Source organism: Hordeum vulgare, chromosome 5H (genome assembly GCF_904849725.1).
Source record: "Hordeum vulgare subsp. vulgare chromosome 5H, MorexV3_pseudomolecules_assembly, whole genome shotgun sequence".
NCBI lineage: Eukaryota > Viridiplantae > Streptophyta > Magnoliopsida > Poales > Poaceae > Hordeum > Hordeum vulgare.
Window position 1 is genome coordinate 435101859 of NC_058522.1, and position 23387 is coordinate 435125245.

General features: G+C 46.8%; 1 protein-coding gene across 1 annotated transcript; it reads left to right on the forward strand.

The window, feature by feature from the left end:
- The first annotated feature begins 7061 nt into the window (after positions 1–7061).
- Positions 7062–23387, forward strand: LOC123397941. Its single transcript, XM_045092453.1, has 4 exons — positions 7062–7159; positions 7242–7661; positions 7750–7905; positions 22987–23387. Exons 2-4 carry the CDS (start codon positions 7251–7253, stop codon positions 23194–23196), a joined length of 777 nt encoding a protein of 258 aa, XP_044948388.1. The 5' UTR covers positions 7062–7159; positions 7242–7250; the 3' UTR covers positions 23197–23387.

Genomic DNA, 23387 nt, shown 5'->3' on the forward strand with positions numbered 1-23387 from the left:
GATTGATTTCATCTCTGCTTTTTCAATTTATGAGCCATCTAGCGAGCAAGAACGAGGTAGCTTATAGTTGGTATCAGAGGCACAGAGTCCAGGAGATCCCACGGCACCACCACAATACCTAGACCGAGGGGTGCAGCGTCTACGAGCTCCTCCACACTGACTTTACCAATGACCTATATGAGAAACTTAAGGCTGGTCATAATGGAGAGTAATATATAGTAGTATCATGCATATGATACTATTGTATGATATACTACCTTTATAAGGCTACTCATAGTGGAGAGTAACATATAGTAGTATCATGCATATGTTACTATTGTATGATACTACCTTCATAGTGCATAGTAACATAAACTAGTATCATAGGTGATCTCATTTATTGACATGCATGACACATAGTAGCATAGCATTTAACATGTTACGGTATCTACCTATGTTACTCTAATCCTCTCTCTCTTCTTTAATTACTTGCCACATCATTATGTTTGCTAGTCACAAGACTATGTTACTAGCTATGATACCCCCACTATGGCCAGCCTAATGCATAATATCATAAACTAGTATCATAGATGATCTTATTTATTGCCATGCATGACACAAAGTAGCATTGCATTTAACATGATACGGTATCTACCTATGTTACTCTAACCTTCTCTTTCTTCTTTAATTCTCTGTCACATTAACATATTTGCTATTACCGAGTATATGTTACTCCTACTAGCTAAGATACCACCACTATGGCTAGCCTAAGGGCCAAGATGAGTAACTTCCGAGGTGTGTTGTGATCAACGAAGCGGCCGTGGATGCTGGGGCATCCGTAGTGACGATGATGGAGTTTAATTAGAAATTATAACACCACAAATCATTATGAACGGCCATGATGATGGTGTCTCCGTGGCGGCGGTGGGCACTACCAGAGGTATCATAGTGACGTTGAAAATGACGTGGATGTCGCCTAGAGGGGGGGGGTGAATAGGCGCTTTAAAATAGTTAAGGTTTAGGCTTGAACAAATGCGGAATAAAACTAACGTTTAATATGTCAAGCACAAAACTACAAACAACTAGGCTCACCTATGTGCACCAACAACTTATGCTAAGCAAGATAAACAACTAAGTGATAGCAAGATATATTACAATAAACAATATGTCTATCACAAAGTAAATTGCATAAGTAAAGAGTTAGGGTAAGAGATAACCGAGGCACGGGGAGACGATGATGTATCCCGAAGTTCACACCCTTGCGGATGCTAATCTCCGTTAGAGCGGTGTGGAGGCACAATGCTCCCCAAGATGCCACTAAGGCCACCGTAATCTCCTCACGCCCTCGCACAATGCAAGATGCCGTGATTCCACTAAGGGACCCTTGAGGACGGTCACCGAACCCGTACAAATGGCAACCCTTGGGGGCGGTCACCGAACCCGTACACGTGGCAACCCTTGGGGGCGGTTACCGGTACCCGTACAAATTGCTCGGGGCAATCTCCACAACCTAATTGGAGACCCCGACGCTTCCCGGAGCTTCACACCACAATGATTGAGCTCCGAGACACCACCAAGCTTCTAGGACGCCAAAGCATCCACGAAGAACAATATCAAGGGTACTAAGTACCAAAGGTAGTAAGCTTCTCAACTTCTCACTTCCACATATCACCGTGGAGAACTCAAACCGATGCAACTAATGCAATGGCAATAACACACGAAGTGGTCAAGTCCCTCACACTCAAATCCCTCCACAACAACAAAAGCTATGGAGAAATATGAGAGGAAGAACAAGGAGCTCACAAAGAACTCCAAGATCAAGATCCAAGGGGTTCCCCTCACATAGAGGAGAAGGTGATTGGTGGAGATGTGGATCTAGATCTCCTCTCTCTTTTCCCTCAAGAACAAGCAAGAATCATTGGAGGGATAGAGAGTAATCAAGCTCTAAGAATGTCAACAATGGAGGTAGAACAAGAGCTCAACGGATGGATAAGGCCAAGGGGGAAGAAGACCCCCTTTATATAGTGGGGGAAAGAATCAGACCGTTACCCTCACTCTCTGCCCGAGCTCCAGCGGTACTACCGCTGGCTGCAGCGGTACTACCGCTAGCACTCCAGCGGTACTATCGCTGGCACTCCAGCGGTACTACCGCCAGCTAGCGGTACTACCGCTGGCTGCAGCGGTACTACCGCTGGCACTCCAAAGGTACTACCGCTGGCCCGAGCGGTACTACCGCTGGGCCCCTGGTAGTGCAAAGGCACTACCACCGCCAAGAAAGTCTTCGCAAAAAGGTCCGTCCACGAACAACCGCTAGGCAGGCGGTACTAAGCTCCTGGAGCGGTACTACCGCTGACCAGGGGCAGTACTACCGCGAGCCAGCGGTACTACCGCTAGGGCCAGCGGTACTACCGCCAACTCTAGCGGTACTACCGCTAGGTCGAGCGGTACTACCGCTAGGTCCAGCGGTACTACCGCTCGCCACTGAAACAGCCATAACTTTCGCATACGAGCTCCGAATCGAGCAAACCCAAGCTTGAAATCTTAAGACCATGTGGTTATGAATATGCCAAAGATATAGAGATGTGATATCTCTATGAATGAAGAACCGGAAAAAACTCCAACATCGAAAACATCATAGTAGATGCATATGGACTCCGTTTTCGATGAACTCGAGCTTGTCACGAAGATGACCATAAGCTCTAAAACTCACAAAGAGAAACACCAAACAAGAACCAAGAAGTATGATGCAAGGATGCTAATGGTTTGAGCTCTCAACGAACGATACGATCAAGCTACTCACTTGTGAGCCCCCCTTGATAGAACAGCAATCTATCCTAACCAGAAAACCTATCAAGGGCAAACCTATACCTTGCACCTCGTCCTCTTGAGCTAGATGATGATGATCTTGGCTTCCTCAAGATGGACCACCTTTCTTGATTGTGTTGGCTTGATGAAGACTAGTTGATTGCTCCCCCATACTCACTATGGTTGAGCCACTCTTCGGCATATCTTCACAAGTCCATTGCCACCACAATGGACGGCAAGCTTCAAGCATGCTATCTTCGTGTTGATCCACTTGAATTTGCACATCGCAATTTTGATGACGATCACAACTTGATGTCATACTCCATGGGTTGTATGAGATCTTCCCTTTGACGCAAGCCCATGGAAACACACCTAACCCCCACATAGAACTCTCACGAAGACCATGGGTTAGTACACAAACACGTAATGGACAATGATTACCATACCATGGGATCACTTGATCCCTCTCGGTACATCTTGTACGCTTTGTGTGTTGATCATCTTGGTTTACTCTTTGTCTGAGATCTTGATCAACCATTGATGATGATCACAACTTGACGTCATACTCCATGGGTTGTATGAGATCTTCCCTTTGACGCAAGCCCATGTAAACACACCTAACCCCCACATAGAACTCTCGCGAAGACCATGGGTTAGTACACAAACACGTAATGGACAATTCTTACCATACCATTGGATCACTTGATCCCTCTCGGTACATCTTGTACGCTTTGTGTGTTGATCATCTTGATTTACTCTTTGTCTGAGATCTTGATCAACCATGTGTCTCTATGACCATTCTTTGGATAATACCTTGAATACCATCTTGGTCATCATCTAAACTCCTTGAACCCAACAGATGGACTTCAAGAAGTGCCTATGGAAAAATCCATACCATGGGATCACTTGATCCCTCTCGGTACATCTTGTACGCTTTGTGTGTTGATCATCTTGATTTACTCTTTGTCTGAGATCTTGATCAACCATGTGTCTCTATGACCATTCTTTGGATAATACCTTGAATACCATCTTGGTCATCATATAAACTCCTTGAACCCAACAGATGGACTTCAAGAAGTGCCTATGGACAAATCCTATAAATGTAACTTAAGGCAACCATTAGTCCATAGGAATTGTCATCAAGTACCAAAACCACATATGGAGATATATGCTCCAACAGACGTGGCGCTCAACGCATATCAGGTTGTTGGGAACTAGAGTGAACACATAGTCCGTTTCCATCAATGTGGAGTTGTCAGATGGAGACTCATGGTGATTGTGAGTGGTCTACGGTCCAACGGAGGAGAGGCTCAAACTGGAATTCCTTCAAGAGTTGCAATCGTTACGTGTCAGTTGCGATGACCGGCCCGTGGTGCATCACAGGAGATTTCAATGTCATCTTAAATGGAGTGAATTACACAAAACCACCATATAAAGCGTAGGGTTGCGAAAAACACTCTTCTAGAAATTTGTGACAGAAAACACTGATTTTGGGCTTAATCATTTGCAGAAAGCATTGAGCCGTGTGTTTGGGCATTTTAACCGCGATTATGACAGGTTGGGCCTAGTTAAAAACGGGGCTCACATGTGATAATTGAGATTAAAACCAGGCACACCGGTCATAATTGAGATTAAAATTGGAGCCCACCGTCATAATTGAGGTTAAAATGCCTAAGCAGGTGGATCAGTGCTTTCTAAAAATGATTAATCACAAAATCAATGTTTTCTGCCATAAAATTATAGAAGAGCGTTTTCTGTAACCATACACTTCAATGTGATGGTTTATGCAATTCACTCTCTTAAATGCTGCGAACAAGAACAACCACGGTCCGTCCTGAGATTTTAGGGGCCCGGGGCAAGGCGACACAGAGGGGTCCTAAATTCACACAAAAATACGAGTATTTATATTACTATTTTCTTACAAAAAACATACATAGTACACGAGAATTTATGTTGCCTTGTGATCTATTTATTTTCATCAAGTTTAGATTGCTAATATCATGTGTCACGGCGTGTTTCGTTGTGATCTAGACTAGCAAAAAATCAGAACATAAATATTCATGATAGAAGTTGACCACATAAACCAAAAACGGGGAAAATAAACACTTTCGCGCCCTCAAGTTATTGGCATCCTAAATCTTTCACTAATTCACTAGATTGTTCTTCAATGGTAACTAAAGCTAATTCCTTGGAATTCCAGTTAGTTGTATCTATTCCAAAAGATGCCAATAGCTCATTTCTGGGACTCTATCAACATATATGCATGTTTTCTTCTTTCCTTTTCTCATTACTAGATGGATACTTTCTAGATGACACCTTGCTAAACTGAGACCAGTCTTGTTAATTACCGAAACATGGCATGAAAGTATAGCACACAAACATCTTATAGTAGAAGAAACTGAGAACACTGTTGATTAAAGAAAAAATTGCAAAGCAAAGCACGGAACAGGGCACCTGGTCACATGGATAGGTAGAAAATTTGAAACTGAAAGATTTTGCTGTTTCTTACAAGTCAAAAAAAGATGAGGTGGTCAAGCCTGGATCGATAGACGGGCAATGAACACATCGAGGCAGGCCATCAATGACATGGAGTGTCAAGGCCCCCTTGACAACACGAGCAACCCACGCTGGTCAAGCTGACGGACGGTTCCACTTCCTGGATTAGGAGGAATTGAACCTGGATAGCTTGCTATACTTTCATTGCACGTTGATAATGTGCACCAACGTTTGCATCCAATCCAAGTGGCGGTTCGTTTTTCAGGGCTTCTCAACTAAATTACCTGGTTTCCTAGATGAGGTGGAAAAAACATGGATGGTCCAAATGTACCCTACTGTAGGAAGGTCCTAAAACGACACATGTATAGAAGACACTTTCACAAAACTATATGTGATATACGAATTGCAAAATGTATGGTTATATAACCGTCATCAATAAAATGAACTGTGTTCGATGGACGATCCATCACGCATGATTTAGATAAGAGTTACATGTGCGATACGTGACATTCAGTTGATTCATACTAACAGTTTGCGATGAGACAAAATAAAAGCAAATGGTTACTCAAATCAAGATATATGCGATATACGATATACAGGTCGCTAGGATGAACTGTTTGCAATGAGTCAAAATAACACAAATAATTCTGTGTAAGAAGGTGCCTGTGATACCTGACAAACAATTTACTTGGTTAAACTATTTGAGATGAGCCAAAATAACGCGAACGATTTAACGTAAAAGGATGTGTGTGATGCCCGGTAAACAGGTTAGTAATCAAAATCGTGTGAAAAGACCGATAGTAACACAAACGATTTCTCATAACAACTTGTGAGTTGTGAGCAAATGGTGTACATTAAATGCCTAGAAAACTCAATTAATATATATAAAATGTCAAACAAACTTCGAATAATTTCAAATTTTAGCATTACACTCCTATTGATCTATGTTGACCCTAGAAAAAAACTCATGACAAAAAGAGGCACTGGTGTAGTCCCCATATCCGCTTCAGATTTAGGATGCATATAAGGGTTATCGGTCAGTCCAAACATTTGTACGGGCTATGAGATGTCCGTTTGGATAGCTTTTTGCGTTCAGACATACCTGGAATCTTGTCCAGGCGTTTTGAGATGAACATGTGTGTGTGTGCGCGCGCGCGGGGGGGTGGGGGGGTGGGGGGTGTTTCCTTTAATAGATGCTCTTAGAACCTAAAGCTTACAATAAGGTGTTTCTGCCGTGAGTTGTGAATTATTGTTGTTTGGCATTTTTTCCTATGCTTTTTAATAAAATGATGGCGCAGAGAAAACCCTATGATTAAAGAAAGGTATTTTGCTTCACGCTGCCGTAATTTATCGCAAAAATATGGATGGTTTATTGCAAAAATGAATACTTTTTTGTAGGTTATTAGAAAATACTCCCTCCGTCTCAAAATAAATGACTCAAATATACTTAATTTTAGACTAACTTTAGTACAACACTGGGGTCTGGCATTGCCTTTATTTATTTTTTGAGGTGCAGAGAGGAGAAGTTCATCTTGTCGGGCCTCTCGGCCCAACTTGTCGGCACAGATAGGACCCGCCAGAAGCAAATTAGGCCCAGCCGCTCAGGCCTTTCGTGAATACGTACTAGAGCAATACGCCAAGGCGTCGCGCTGCCGGCAAAGGCTTTGCCGGCTCTTCGCCGTGTGTATCTCCCGCCATGACGCAGTCGGCAAACCCCCGGCTGCAAACTGCGATGACCCCCCAAACCCTACATAGCTCGGCTTATTACCCCTTCCATCCCTCCGCTCGCGCCTCCATCCTCCGCGCCCCCTTCCTTCCACTCGCGCCGCCGCCGCTCGTCCCCGCGTCGGAGCCTGCTGTTTAGGAAAGTCGCGCTCAGGTGAGTCCGCTGCCATTGTTGCCTGCTGCTCTGAGAAGCAGATCTGCTCGTATTCTCACAGTGCTTCGGTCTCTGATCTTAGAGTGCAACCATGTGTGGCGTGGCGTGCGGTGCGGCGCAGGGAGGCCCGGCGACGATGGCGGAGGACCGCAGCTGGATGTACACGGGCCGCCAGAGCAGGGGATCGATCACCGCCGAGTGGGTCGAGAAGGCGACCGAGTTCGTAGAGCGGGCCTTCCGAGGTGTCCCTCCGGAGCGCGAGGCCTTCGCCGTGCGGTGCCCCTGCGCGCGGTGCCGCAACATCCGGTCGAGGTCCAAGTACGACATGCAGGTGCATCTGGCCAGGGACGGGTTCGAGCCGGGGTACACGGTGTGGGTGTACCACGGCGAGGGATACCGCCCCCGGCCTAATAAGCCGTCCGGCGGCCATCCTGAAAAGAATGGCGGTCTTGACGGGAAGAAGGATGCCGCCGACGCCGACGGTGGCGAGCAGGTGTCGCAGGTTTTTTTCTGAACATCTGAGGGGTTTCAGAAACTGTAACTTAGACAGGGGAGGTCCTGATATTGTGCTCTTGCCATTGCATTTGCAGGGGACCAAGACGTGGGAGATGCCCTTGCTTGAGGGATATGAAAGAAGCAAGCTACGGAAGGAGGATCAAATTGAGTGGAGTTACCAGAAATACCTGGGGGAGCAAGAGAAAACCAAGCAGCAACAGCAACAGAGTGCACCAAAGACAAAGAGGCTGGTGAGTTTACCTGCCTTAAGCCATTGCAGTGTCAATACTCGGTAGAAATCAACGGTACTTGTCCCATATGCAGGCTATGAACTAGAGTAGTAGAAACATTGCTTGATGTGTTTGCTCGGTACAACTGAACTAGAGGAGCACGATGCTAGCCCAAATGTGCAGTAATGGTCGCCCAACTTCATGCTGGCGCTGCGTGGAACAGGTGGGCGGCTTATCGGCATGAAGCCTGAAATGCAAGTTTGGGAAGTGCAAGTTTTTGCAATATTTCCTGCTATACTAGGTAGCGAGACTCTGTTGCTAGCAATTTCTCTACTGCTGAATGCAAATACAAGTAGATGGTTTTAGAATGACTGTACTAGGCAATGTTTCTTCAAGAATGCTATAGTGGTACAATATCCTGAAAGATGCAACACCTTCAATGTCAAATTCCTAAATTTATCATCCTTTATCCAACGAACAAGTCCCCTAACTTTGACACCTTTTTTTCAATAGAACAGAAGTCATAAATTTACCTTGTCCCCTTTATAATAAAATTAAAAAGTTCAGATTTTTTTTGGGATGTCAAAATGCATCGATAGGGGAGCGTTCGCCTTAGAAGGAAGCAACCACGAAAGCAAGGGTCGGCGAAGAATAAGCGACATTGTCGGCTTGAGTAACGAAAACGTTGAGAATAATTTTCCTAATTTTTCTATGAATAATTTGATTATAGATACCATTCCAAAATTTTCAATTAAACCAAGGTTATTTTATTGTAGCCACCATGGCAATTTTACTATTTAGACCATGGTAAGTTTATTAATTAGACCATGTGAGTTTCAATCTGGATAGCGTTGCAACTTAATTTTTTAGATTATATGACATTTATTAATTAGAGGATGATAGTTTTATTGTTTGTAGCATGGCAATTTGATTGCTTTAGTCCATTTCAACTTTATTAATTAGATCATGGCAAATTTATTGTCCTATAACAATTTTCTCTGGTATATATAGTTTTTCTGGACATGTCGCAGTTTACCATTATATAGAAGGGATCATGGCATCTTTTAGGGTTTATTTATAGTGAACTTGATTTTTTTCAAAAAATATGTGCTAGTTTTATTGTCTAGAGCATGGCATCATTTTTGTGTGTAGCTATACATATAAATTTGATGCTCAACTTTTCGTGTTTTTCTGCATTTTGCCATATTACCATAAACCATGTTTTATCGTGCAATACCATGGCAAGTTTCTGGCGTATGATTTTTTTTGTATTACACTTTGCAAATTTATTTTATACAACATTACAAAATGTATTTTTTTCTGTATCTCCAATTATCTAATTTTTGTTGATGGATTTTTATTAAAAAAAATATGTCCCCCCCCTTTTTTTTCTTCTTTTGGGATGGTAATTTTTCGGCCAGGAAAAATTATGTTTTTTATGCCAATTCATTTTTACAAAAACAGCCAACTGAGCCTAGCCAGTTTAATCCGTGCGGCTTCTATAGTCTGGGCCAGTTTTGGGGATGCCTTCATCGCCCCAGGCTAGATTCGATATTTTTTATTTTTTTGAATTCAGCTTCGATCTCTCTTTAAAAAGCGGTAGACGGTAATGCCACACGTGACATGTCCAAGCACCACCCACAGTCGTTCGAGAATCATCTAAACTCGTCGAGGGATGACTGACTGACTGACTGACTGAATAGGCCTGTTTGGACTGCCCTCCTACTTAAAATTCAGCTCTGTTTCAAAAAAGACAAGCCAAACGGGATAACTTAACGATATGGCGCTTCGCAAAAAAACTAGAATCTGGGGTAAAACTTCAAAGATTTTTATGAAGCTCCTCAGAGGGTGGTCCAAAAAACTCTAGAATCTGGAGTTGGGGGGAAATTACCCACCACTGCCAGCAGTAAGTGGACACCCCTTCATTTCTTTTCCCTCAATCAATCAAATAGATTATTTTCATCAGATTTTCTATTTTTGAAGCTGGAGCTAGATGAAAGCCAAACATTCTCTTAATAGTGCTATAGCTTATGTATAAAACTGTTTCAAAGTGAATTTAATGAAGTGAAGCTGATTTTGATGAATTGAAGCAGTCCCAAATAGGCCATTATAAGATTTGAACCTCGTAGATAGGAAAGTTTCCAGTAACCAGCGTTCTGCACCAGGATGCGCGTCTACGTACATAGCACGTACCGTAGACCTAAGAGCAACTTGAACCGGACGATTTGGTTCGTTTGGATCGGCTGCCCACTCCACGTTCGTTCGTTTTTATTTTTGGTCGATCGTACGTCCAACGTGGACGATCCATTTAATGTCCGCGCATTTAGATTAAAAAGGTCTTCATGCCAACCTCCAAGAGTTCATGTCGGCACTATACCAGCGGCCGGCATACATTGCGAGCCTATAGAAAACCATCACACAGTTCATGCTGGCACATTTGTCAGTGGCCGTCACACAAAACAGCACACCAAAAGAGACGGGAATTCGATCACACCATGTCGGTCCATGGTCATGCCAGCACACTTGCCAGCATACAAAAAAGGCAGTGTCATCTCCGTCGCAGATCACAGCTGGTGGAACTTGAGCATTTCGGCCTGCATCTTCTCGAATCATAGTCTCTTCCTCGAGGACACGGTGTTTAGGTCAACCTTCATGATCTCCACACCCTTCTTCATGCTTGCGAGCGCCACTTCTTTCGTCTTGGTCTTGACATTCATGGTCTCGATCTCGAGCATCTTGGCTTGCTTCGACTCCTCCAACTCAAGCATCTTGGCTTGTCTCTCCGCGTCCATCTCGAGCCTCCTCCTTTGGATATCCATGAAGGCGTTCATTTGCTCTTCCTTTTCTTGATGGCGCTTCTCCTCCCTCAACATTTGCTCTTCCTTTTCTTGATGGCGCTTCTCCTCCCTCAAGTCCTTCTTGGTTATCATTGTTGGCTTTTGAACGTGCGTATGCAGCTGTACAGGCGTGGCTACGCGATTCTTGCTTCGGACGGCTACTTGACGGAATTTGCGTAACTAGCGACACGAATAAAACTGATCGATGGATTTGATGGCTAAAGGCCCGTGTCGAGCCTTTGCTTTGTATTTCTTTTCGTTTTTCTGGTGTTACAATCAACACCCCTAGGGTGTCTTTTATACACGTCCACAAGGGACTATGAAAATAGACTAGGACTAGGAATCCTAATACTACTAGGACTCGGTTTGGCTTTCTTTCCTAATCCTAAAGAAACAACATGATTAACTTCTACATTCACCTCCTTAATCTTGTTGCTTGACTTCACTTCTTGCACTCCGACTTTCCTCCTCATCTCGATGAACTTCTGTCGACTGAGGGACTTGGTAAAAATATCGGCAAGTTGGTCTTTCGTGTTCACATGTTGAACCTCGATCAACCCTTCTTCAATGCACTCCCGGATATGGTGGAATCGGGTATCTATGTGCTTGATCCTTTCGTGATGAACAGGATTTTTGCACAACGAGATTGCAGCTTGGTTATCGATCTATAGTGACACCTTCTGCACCTCCCGCTTTGCAAGAATAGCTAGGAGTCTTCTCAGCCACACTGCTTGACAAGCCGCCGTGCTTGCCGCTATGTATTCTGCCTCGCATGAAGACAGTGCCACCACCTTTTGCTTCTTAGAATTCCAGCTAATCGGATTCGGGCCAAGGTAGAAAACCATGCCCGTTGTGCTCTTTCGGTCATCAACATCACCTGCCATGTCACTATTTGAATATCCACGAAGGATCAATCCTTCCTTTCCCTTTCTGTACGTGCAACCAATATTAATGGTGCCTTTCACATAGCGCAAGATTTGATTGACCGCGCTCATGTGCTCGGTTGTCGGATTCTCCATGAAACGACTCACGATCCTGACTGAATAAGCCAAGTCAGGTCGGGTATGCACCAAATATCTTAGGTTGCCCACAACGCTTCGATACATTGTGGTGTCCACCGGCGGATTTGAGCTACGCTTGCTCAACTTGTGACGTTGGTCCATTGGAACTTGTGTCTCGTAGCAATCGGACATGCCACACTTTTCCAATAACTTGACCGCATAAGCCGATTGACACAGGGAAATCTCTCCGGAGCTTTGCTTCACTTCGATGCCCAAGTAATAGCTGAGTAATCCCAGATCACTCATGCTAAACTTGTTCTTCATTTGCGCCTTGAAACGTTCAATTTCTTGTACGCTATCTCCGGTGATAATCAGATCGTCGACATAAACTCCAACTAGCAGGTTTTAGCCTTTGGAGTTCTTTGTATAGACTGCGTGCTCGAGGGGACATCTCTTGAACCCGAGCGAGACCAGACTTCGGTCTATCTTTGAGTTCCAAGCTCTTGGCGCTTGCTTCAACCCGTAAAGTGCCTTCTTGAGCTTGTAAACTTTCCCTTCTTCGCCTTTCTTCTCATAGCCGAGGGGTTGTTCCACGTACACTTCTTCTGTGAGATCGCCGTTGAGGAAAGCGGATTTAACATCCATATGATGAACCTTCCAATCCTCTTGTGCTGCCAAAGTTAGGAGCACTCTCACCGTCTCGATTCGAGCAACCGGTGCAAACACCTCATCATAGTCAACTCCTTGACGCTGAACGTAGCCCTTTGCAATGAGTCTTGCCTTGTACTTCACAATGGCACCCTCCGTGTCCTTCTTTAACTTGTAAACCCACTTCAAACCTATCGTCTTTTGGTTTGGAGGTCAGGTTACCAAAGTCCACGTGTCATTGCTCTCAATTGCCTTCATCTCCTCATCCATGGCGTGCGTCCAGCTAGGACTTTTGCTCGCCTCTACGAAGTTCGCTGGCTCCTCAACTCCGAACAGACATAGTCCGGAGTACTCGAGTGTAACTAGCTTTGTGTACTTGTAGACTTTCTTGAGGGTCTTGTAGCGACGAGGCCCTGAGGAATCCGTTGTGGCTTGCGAAGGAGGCGACACAAATTGTGTCGGTGTTGATGCACTTGAGGAAGACGACTGAGACCCTGGTGTGTCATCGACATCCGTGTCGTCGGCGTAGTCGTCGTGACCGTGACCATCATCTTGATTGTCGTCGTCACTATGCGCCTCGTTGTCGATGTTGTCGTCGAGATCTCCGCCTGTGTCGTGCGCGGCGTTGTCGCTATCTCCTTGCGACCTATGCGCGTCGTCGTCGGTGTCGGCACCATGATGATCACTACCATTGTGGTCACCTTGGTTGGGCGTCTTGCCAACCACCTGGACATCCTCCCCTGCATCATCATCAGTTGGAAATTCAACTGCAAATATGTTACTGTTTGGAGTATCGTCGGCTGCGGTGCTCCAATTCCACGCTTGGTTTTCTTCAAACACGGCGTCGCGTGAAATCCATAGACGCTTGGTTTGTGGATCGTAGAAACGGTATGCCTTGGTGCCAGAACTGCTCTCGTATCCGATGAACACCATCTTGGTGCTACGATCGGCAAGCTTTGAGAGGTGCGGCTCCGCCGTCTTCACATGTGCCACGCACCCGAATGTCCGTAGATGAGACACATTCGGCTTACGTCCGTAAATTGCTTCATACGGAGTCTTGCCGATCACCGCCTTCGTTGGAGCCCGGTTGAGAAGATAGACCGCCGTCGAGACAGCTTCTCCCCAAAAAGTCCCCGGCAGGTTCTTGCTCTTGAGTAAACTCCTTGCCATGTCAACGACGGTTCGATTGCGCCTTTCAACGACCCCATTCTGCTGCGGCGTGTAAGGTGCCGTGAGGAACCTCTTTATGCCAATCTTCTCGCAGTAGTTGTTGAACTCATTCGACGTAAACTCTCCGCCGCGATCTGTCCGTAGAGCGCGAACCTTCAGCTTGTGTTCCATCTCTGTTGCAGCCTTCAGCTTCTTGAATGCTTCAAACGCCTCATCTTTAGATCGTAGGAGAATGACCCACATATATCTCGAGTAGTCGTCTACCACAAGGAAGAAATACTTCTTTCCAGCGTGAGTTGCCGGGGTGATAGGGCCACATAGATCACCATGGAGCAGCTCGAGTGCATCACTTGCACGATAGGTAGACTGAGCAGGGAATGGCATGCGGTGCTGTTTTCCAACCAAGCACCCGTCACATACTCGATCAACATGGTCAATAACTGGCATCCCGAATACCATCTCCATCTTTGACATCTTCTTCAAGGCATAGAAGTTAACGTGTCCAAATCTAGCATGCCATAACCACGAATCATCATCACTCTTGGCAAGCCAACACTCCGGTTGAGATTGATCAAGGTTGAGGATATAGAGCCTATTCCGTGTGCGATTAACACGAGCTAGCACGTTCCGGAGGTTGTCGAAGATCGTCATCACTCCGCTCTCGATATTCACTTTGCATCCATTCTCGTCAAGCTTCCCAATAGAGATGATGTTGTTGCACAGCCGTGGGATGTAGTACACTCCGGTGAGTATGCGATGTTCTCCTGTGAGACCCTCAAAGAGGACAGATCCTTGCCCGCAAATCTCCACAGCTGAACCATCACCGAACTTGACCGAGCCTTCAACATCGTATTCCAGCTCGAGGAATTTCTCCTTGCACCCCGTCATGTGGTTACTGGCACCCGTGTCGAGATACCACGACACGTTCTGATCACCGGATAACTTTGGTGTCACTTTTTCCTCATGAAGTAGCACCTTCCGGCTTGGTTTCACAACCATCGTTTCAGCGAGATCACAAACTTCGGCCATCAGAAGACCTGGACCTTCGTCTTCCTGCTTTGCCAAATTTGCCTTGATCTCCCGCTTGTTAGGCTTTGGACAATCCTTCGCAAAGTGACCCATCTTATTGCAGTTATAGCACTTGACCTCGGACAAGTCCAAGTTCCGTGGTTTCTGCTCTTTAGATTGGCCCGCCTTACCACGACCTTGTGGTTTGCCTTTTCCTTTGCCTTTTCCGGTTTGTCCATCGCCCTTCGTGTTGCTTGAGCCTTCGCCACCGTCACGCCTTCCTTTGCTACTTGGGGCCTCCCAATCTGCGCGCGAGTACATGAGTTGGTCACTACCTCCTCCTTTGTCTTTCCGACAGCCACGAGCATTCTCTTCCCAAGTCCGCAATCGTCCGATCGCCCCCATTATGGTCATGTCGTCGATGTCGTAAAGCTGCTCGAGCGTGCCGATGATGTACGTGAATTTATCAGTGACTGAACTGAAAAACTTCTCCACGATCACGGTCTCATCGAGCTTTGCACCAAGCGCGCGGATCTCTCCCACCAAAGTAGTAAGACGCATGGCGTAGTCATTCACCGATTCAGTTTCCTCCATCTGCAACTTGTGAAATTGGCCCTTCAGCACTTGTGCCCTTGCCTTGGTGACGCGATCTTCTCCGATCCTCATCTCCTTGAGTGTGTTCCACGCCTCTCTTGCCGTCTCGAACTCCGCCAATGTCATTAGCACGGAATCCGGCACATACTGGGCTATGGTGGCCATGGCACCTTCGTCGTGCTCCTTGTCGACGTCGTCGTCCGTGATGGCCTCCCACACTCGAAGAGATCGGAGAATAATCTTCATCTTCACCGCCCACACGCCGTAGTTGGCGTCGGTGAGCAGGGTACTGGATGGGGATGTTGCGATGCGCCTGGACGTTGGCGCCGCCCGTTCCTCCACCACTGGTTGCTGACTTGCCGCCCTTCTTCACCTTGTCGTTGTTCTTGTTCGCCTTGGCACCGCCGCTGCCGGACTTGACCGACTCAGTGTCGCTGTCCGTCATCGTAGATCGTAGATCGCCGAGGCTCTAGATACCAATTGTTGGCTTTTGAACGTGCGTATGCAGCTGTACAGGCGTGGCTACGCGATTCTTGCTTCGGATGGCTACTTGACGGAATTTGCGTAACTAGCGACACGAATAAAACTGATCGATGGATTTGATGGCTAAAGGCCCGTGTCGAGCCTTTGCTTTGTATTGCTTTTCGTTTTTCTGGTGTTACAATCAACACCCCTAGGGTGTCTTTTATACACGTCCACAAGGGACTATGAAAATAGACTAGGACTAGGAATCCTAATACTACTAGGACTCGGTTTGGCTTTCTTTCCTAATCCTAAAGAAACAACATGATTAACTTCTACAATCATGCCCTCAACCTTTTCAAGCAAGGTGATCGACGCCGCGTCCCGCTTGTCCTCCTCCTTCGATTTGGTCTTCCCCCGCGGTCGGACCTTCTCGTCGTCTCCATGGTCCTCCACAGCTTCTTTTCACCCACGCGCCAAGAGGGGGGCGTATTGTGCCTTGAACTTCTCCTCTCCGTTGATGATAGTCCAACAATGGGAGAGATGGAAGACCTTGCCGTCGTATTGAACCTTGAATGCCTCCAAAGCTTGGAACACCTATAGTTCAAACCAAGCAAGCATATGTGGGCAAATGGACATGCAATCCACAGGAAAAATGTGTGGCAGCAAAAGGGAATGAGAGGGCATGCATACCATGTCTTGCATGATGAGTCCGCTCACGGGGCGTGCCTTGATGCTCTCATAGGTGGCACAAAACTTGTTGCACTCTTGTTAAATCACCCTCCAATGCTTCAAAAGTGGCATACATCCACACTTGCTTTGCATTTGGTACGGGGGAAATTTCTTGCGCTCATGGAACTCACGATGAACAAGAGTCCATAAGGCTGACCATTTTTGTTCGGTGCCGACCTTCGGGTCTTGCCCAATGTCCCTCCAACACTCACAAAGGAGCCTGTCCTCGGCCTACGTGTATGCCTTCGTTTGCTTGCTCTTGCACTTCGGCTTCACCCGGCAACAGTTTGGTTGGCGAGCTTCTCCTCGAACAAAGGCTCCCCATTGATGTCCATGTCATCATCCCCCTCCTCAAGGTTGTAGCCCTCCGGGAACTCATGGTCGAGCGGGAAGCCGTCTAGGCCGACCTGATCTTGCATGAAGGTGTCATGTGGATCATTGGTGGCTTGCGTGAATGGCGCTCTGTCGTCCTGGCTTTGGGTCTCATCGGGATCGTACGCAGCCGCGGAGTAACCACCAACCACCGGCACACCGCCTTCGAAGATCATGTTCTCGAGGAACGGTTGGTCGTGTCATCGTCGACGGCTGCCGGCATTCCGTCGAATAGATTGCGGGGCGCCGGTGAGCATGTTGGCTGGCATCTCGCGCTGGTGTTTCCTCATGCCTCCGACCGATGATCCGCCTGCTACCGGCATGGCGTTGAGGTCGATGGTCACCAGCACGGGCGTGGAAGGGGCCACAATTGAAAGGACGTGGATGTCGCCTAGAGCAGGGGTGAATAGGCGCTTTAAAATAATTACGGTTTAGGCTTGAACAAATGCGGAATAAAACTAACGTTTATTTTTTCAAGCACAAAACCTACAACAACTAGGTTCACCTATGTGCACCAACAACTTATGCTAAGCAAGATAAACAACTAAGTGATAGCAATATATATGATAATAAACAATATGGCTATCACAAAGTAAAGTGCATAATTAAAGGGTTCGGGTAAGAGATAACCGAGGCACGCGGAGACGATGATATCCCGAAGTTCACACCCTTGCGGATGCTAATCTTCGTTGGAGCGCTGTGGAGGCACAATGCTCCCCAAGATGCCACTAAGGCCACCGTAATCTCCTCACGCCCTCGCACAATGCAAGATGCCGTGATTCCACTAAGGGACCCTTGAGGACGGTCACCGAACTCGTACAAATGGCAAACCTTGAGGGCGGTCACTGGTACCCGTACAAATTGCTCGGGGCAATCTCCACAACCTAATTGGAGACCCCGACGCTTGCCCGGAGCTTTACACCACAATGATTGAACTCCGAGACACCACCAAGCTTCTAGGATGCCAAAGCATCCACGAAGAACAATATCTAGGGTACTAAGTACCAAAGGCAATAAGCTTCTCAAACTTCACTTCCACGTATCACCGTGGAGAACTCAAACCGATGCAACTAATGCAATGGCAAGAACACACGAAGTGGTCAAGTCCCTCACACTCAAATCCCTCCACAACAACAAAAGCTATGGAGAAATATGAGAGGAAGAACAAGGAGCTCACAAAGAACTCCAAGATCTAGATCCAAGGGGTTCCCCTCACATAGAGGAGAAAGTGATTGGTGGAGATGTGGATCTTGATCTCCTCTCTCTTTTCCCTCAAGAACAAGCAAGAATCATTGGAGGGATTGAGAGTTAGCAAGCTCTAAAAAGGTCAACAATGGAGGCAGAACATGGGGGAAGAAGACCCCATTTATATAGTGGGGGAAGGAATCAGATCGTTACCCCCACTTACAGCCCGAGCCCAGTGGTACTACCGTTGGCTGCAGCGGTACTACCGCTGAGCCCATGGTAGCGCAAAGATACTACCGGGCCAACCACCGCCAAGAAAGTCTTCGCAAAAAGTCCGACGTGGTACAGCCGCAAAGATGACGGTACTAAAGACCTGGAGCGGTACTACCGCTGACCAGGGGAGGTACCACCGCCGGGACAACGGTACTACCGCCAGCTCTAGTGGTACTACCGCAGGGACAACGGTACTACCGCCAGCTCTAGCGGTACTACCGCTAGGGCCAGCGGTACTACCGCCAGGTCCAGCGGTACTACCGCTCGCCACTGAAACAACCATAACTTTCGCATACGAACTCCGAATCGAGCAAACCCAAGCTTGTTGGATTCAGGACGACAAGACCTATCCAAAGATATAGAGATGTGAGACCTATATGAATGAAGAAGTGGCAAAAACTCCAACATCGAAAACATCATAGTAGATGCATATGGACTCCGTTTTCGATGAACTCGAGCTTGTCATGAAGATGACCATAAGCTCTAAAACTCACAAAGAGAAACACCAAATAAGAACCAAGAAGTATGATGAAAGGATGCAAATGGTTTGAGCTCTCAACAAACGATACGATCAAGCTACTCACTTGAGAGCCCCCCCCCTTGACAGTACAACAATCTATCCTAAAACAGAAAACCTATCAAGGGCAAACCTATACCTTGCACCTCGACCTCTTGAGCTAGATGATGATGATCTTGGCTTCCTCAAGATGGACCACCTTTCTTGATTGCGTTGGCTTGATGAATACTAGTTGATTGCTCCCCCATACTCACTATGGGTGAGCCACTCTTCAACATATCTTCACAAGTCCATTGCCACCACAATGGACGGCAAGCTTCAAGCATGATATATTCGTGTTGATCCACTTGAACTTGCACACCGCAATCTTGATGACGATCACCACTTGACGTCATCCTTCATGGGTTGTATGAGATCTTCCTTTTGACGCAAGCCCATGGAAACACACCTAATCCCCATATAGAACTCCCACAAAGACCATGGGTTAGTACACAAACACGTAATGGACAATGCTTACCATACCATGGGATCACTTGATCCCTCTCGGTACATCTTGTACGCTTTGTGTGTTGATCAACTTGATTTACTCTGTGTCTGAGATCTTGATCAACCTTGTGTCTCTATGACCATTCTTTGAATAATACCTTGAATACCATCTTGGTCATCATATAAACTCCTTGAACCCAACAGATGGACTTCAAGAAGTGCCTATGGACAAATCCTATAAATATAACTTAAGGCAACCATTCGTCCATAGGAATTGTCATCAATTATCAAAAACACATATGGATATATATGCTCTGACAATAATACTCACCTCCGACGAGCATTCCCCGGAGAAGCGGTTGCCTTGAGGGTAGACGTGGAAGCCAGCAATCGGCTGCGTGGAAGACGGGCGCGACGACTCCGGCAACATCATCTGAGGATATGCTAACGAGCCCGTGCTGGCCTCGGCCGCAGCAAGGGCGGCGACAAGCCCGCGCTGGCTAGGGTTTACCCCTTGGTACAACAAGGCCTCCCTCGTTGCCGCCTTCGCCCCGGAATTGGTGTCTTCCTGCTGCACGGCAGAAGCTGCCTCGCCCCTTGCATCATGCGCGTGCTTTCGGCCCTTCCTCTTGGTCGACTCCATGGCCCGCTCCTCGGGCGTCAACTCCTTCTTCTTATTCTTGGGTGGTGCAACGGCCTTGCGGAGGGGGGGCGGCTTGCCTATGGCTTCGGCGCCGGACGAGGCGATGGCGGCAGCGGCCTCAAGGTTTGTCGTCCATGGTGGGAGCGGGCGCAGGAGCGAGCGAGAGGGTTTGAGGAAAATGGAGGGAAAACGTGGTCGCTTTGTCGTTGACTTGCGGGCCAGGGAGGGGAGTAGGTGCGAGTCGCGTGCGTCTGCTTCGTGTACGCGCCAACGCAAATCAAGCTCAAAATTGGGCCGGGAATGGGTCATCACGCGGACAAAAAGCGGACGCGCGTCCATTTGAGTCGGCACGTTGGGCCAACTTTTTGTCCGCGCGGACCCAACTAATGGCGGCGGACAAAATGGGTTGCCCCATTGGAGTTGCTCTAAGCACTCGGGGGTGAGTAGGTGTGTGTGATTAACCATCCGTTCCTGGCCTGATCAAGCGCGACTCGCACGGAAAAACATTGGCTCCGCGCCTCCGTAACATGCCGCGATCGCTTGCGTCAAAGCGAAAATGTTCCCCGAGGCTGGAGATCCCGGGTTAGAGCATCTCCAGCCGCGCCCCCAACAAGCCCCTCCCAGGACATTTTTTGTCACCGGGGGGGGGGGGGGGGGGGGGACAGTCCAGTTGCGTCCCGAGGAGCCTGTTTTTTGCCGGTTAGGGTCGAAATTGGCCCTCGCGGTCTCAGGACGAATCCAGCACGTCGGAGGGCGCCCGGGAGCGTCGGCGCTATTATTTGCATGCAACTGGCCCACTGTCAGCCTCCCACTCCCTCTCTCCTCTCTCTCTCTCTCTCTTGTATGCAACAGGCCCACCCACGTGCATGCCTTTCGTCCATTTCATCTCTTTTTCCTCTCATCTCTCTTGTCTTCTAGTGTTGCGTGGGGGCATGGCTGGAAAACTTTTCCGCCCATGCCAAATTTTTCGCCGGCATGCCCCCAACCGGCTGAAAAAGTTGTTCCTGAGGGCCAACGAGTGAAGATGCTCTTAAGCCATTACGTTGTGAACCCTCGGTGGGAAACAACGTTGCTTGTCACATATGCAGACTATGAAGTACAAAAATGGTATGATGTGTTTGCTACTTTGCTCTGTACACCTAGAGCATCTTTGAACAACCCCTATACTAATTGATTCCCTTAAAAAGTTATTTGTTCCCCTAAAAGAGTTCTCCGAGTATTCTTTCTAAAAAAGTGTGGTTTTAGTCGATTTCCTAAACTTAACTTTTTTAGAAAAACATCGGATCTATATTAGTTGTTGCAGCTTTAATACAACTTTAATATAAACTTGTATTAAAGTTGCGATAATTAATTTAGATAGGAGGGAGTAATACAAATTCAATTATCTATGGGTCATCGAGTTAAACTTCACTACTCACTTTATTTTATCAAACGGCATTTTGGTCACATACTTCACCAGTTTTTTGCGAAGAGAAACAATCTAAAGAAAACTACAAGAAAAATAACACACTTCAATAGAAACACCTCTTCCTTAACTGATCCTATTAATCCAATCAAAGATTTCTTGTCTCTTCACTGCCTACATTGTTGCTTTTCCCTATTGACTTCTCAAGGTTGCACGCTTCTTTCTTCTCAAGGTTACACCTTCTCTAGTCTCATCTCTGACAACTGGTGTACCAATATCTTGAAGATTTCTCGCTATCAATACATCAATGTATTTTTCTTCTCAATACCAAAACTTGCATCCTTCCTACACACAATTTTAAGAAAAAAATTGAGTTTCAACCCTTCCTGCGTACAATTTGAAGAAAACAGTTTCAAATTGCTACGAATCCGAAGAACAATCGTACAAAATGGCACTCACTTGTCCTTTTCGCACTTGTAGAAAAATCATCCGGAATGTTTCGGCCTGCTCGTGCTCGACACCAGGCGTAGCACCAGCCACCTGCAGTGATCACACATGATGACCGATAGAGGCTCGCCGATGAGCAGTTGTGCGAGGGTTGAGTCCGGCCAATGGCCGGACGTGGCTATGTCGGCAGTCCGTCACGAGTGATATGCAAACACCGAGAGGTGGCGCAGAATGGTCAAGGTGGCTGCGTGGTTCGGTCCCCGTTGAATCCCTTCAAAATGCGATGGTGCCGAGGGCTGGGCTTAGATCCGTCGATTTTGGAGCCAATGACGAGAAGCGACTGAATCGAGGTCGGAAGGATCGATCACACTTGGTGCTACGGGGGGTGGAGGGATGGCGCGTGCTAGTTGGCGGAGACAAGTAGGACGACGTCGGAGTGGATGCGGTGTGGGGTGGGGAGGGTGCGGCCGCAGGGAGGGGGGCATCTTTTACTCCATGGATGAGCGGCCGAGTATATTCAAGAGTCGGGGCACCATGGAGTAAACTTTTCACTCCTCTAACCATTATAAGGGATCGGTTAGATGCAGTTTAGAGGAGCTAAAGTGAGTTCTTACTCATTTGAAGCTTTATAGGGGATCGGTTAGAGATGCTCTTAACTAGATAACTAAGGGGCACAATGGTAGGTCAAATTTTCAGCAACGTTGCCCAATTTCATGCTCGCGCTGTGTGGAATGGGTGGGCGGCTTATCTGCTTGAAGCCTGAAATGCAACTTCGGAAAGAGCAAGTTATTGCATTGTTTCCTGTTACTCTATAGCTAGTAAATTCTGAGGGGCACAATGCTAGTTAGTGAGACTCTATAGCTAGCAAATTCTGTACTGCTGAATGCTGATCCAGTTAGATGGTTTTAGAATGACTGTACTAGGCAATCTTCTGCAACAATGCTATAGTACAATATCCTCGTAGAGATACAACACCTTTCCCATTTCATGTTTGTCAGCTCTTGAAGACCACACACTGTTTATCTGTCGGTACAGCTATATGAATGTTCTGAAGGCACTTAACTATGAGGACGATCCTCTTGCTTGAGCATAGAGGATCAGCATGCAAGTACTAATGTCAGGTCCTTGTTAAAATCTCACAAGGACTTGTAATTAGTTGATTAAAAGTCCTTGTGAGATTTTAACAAGGACCTGACATTAGTACTTGTGAGCTATAAAACTTGTTTATAGCTGACGAATACCTACACTTAATAGCATATGCAACTTGTTAAAACCATGTGATTATTTTAGTTCACGTTTGACTTTCCATGCATACGTCGTAGCACACCGCTGGTTCGTCCACTGCCCAGCTTGCTGAAGATGAAGGGAACAATGTCAGTGTCCTGGATCCTGAACTTGAAGATACAGCAACGCCAACAGCTGATGGTCCTGTAGCTAATCCGGCAACGACAGCCAGCGCGCATGGAGTTCAAATACCAGCTGGACCGACTGCTCGTCCCAAGCGCAAGGCAGGCACAGACTGGGTTCATTGACCCGTGTAACGGCTACCTAGTTCTCAAAAGAAATGTAACGGCTACCTACTTTAAATAGCCTGCTTTAGCTGCTGATGTACTTGGCGGATAAGAAATGGGCGGCTAAGGCCGATGTAAGCACTAGCTGTGTGGGTGAATTAATCGGCTAGTTAATCTTCTTCTAGATCGATTTAATCTCTGCAATTTCTATT

Excerpts from the sequence above, each read along its gene's own strand:
- LOC123397941 (XM_045092453.1), top strand. The coding sequence starts at position 7,251 with ATGTGTGGCGTGGCGTGCGGTGCGGCGCAGGGAGGCCCGGCGACGATG. Across the intron at positions 7,662-7,749 it reads GTGGCGAGCAGGTGTCGCAG|GGGACCAAGACGTGGGAGAT; the intron begins GTTTTTTTCTGA and ends TTGCATTTGCAG. Across the intron at positions 7,906-22,986 it reads CACCAAAGACAAAGAGGCTG|CACACCGCTGGTTCGTCCAC; the intron begins GTGAGTTTACCT and ends CATACGTCGTAG.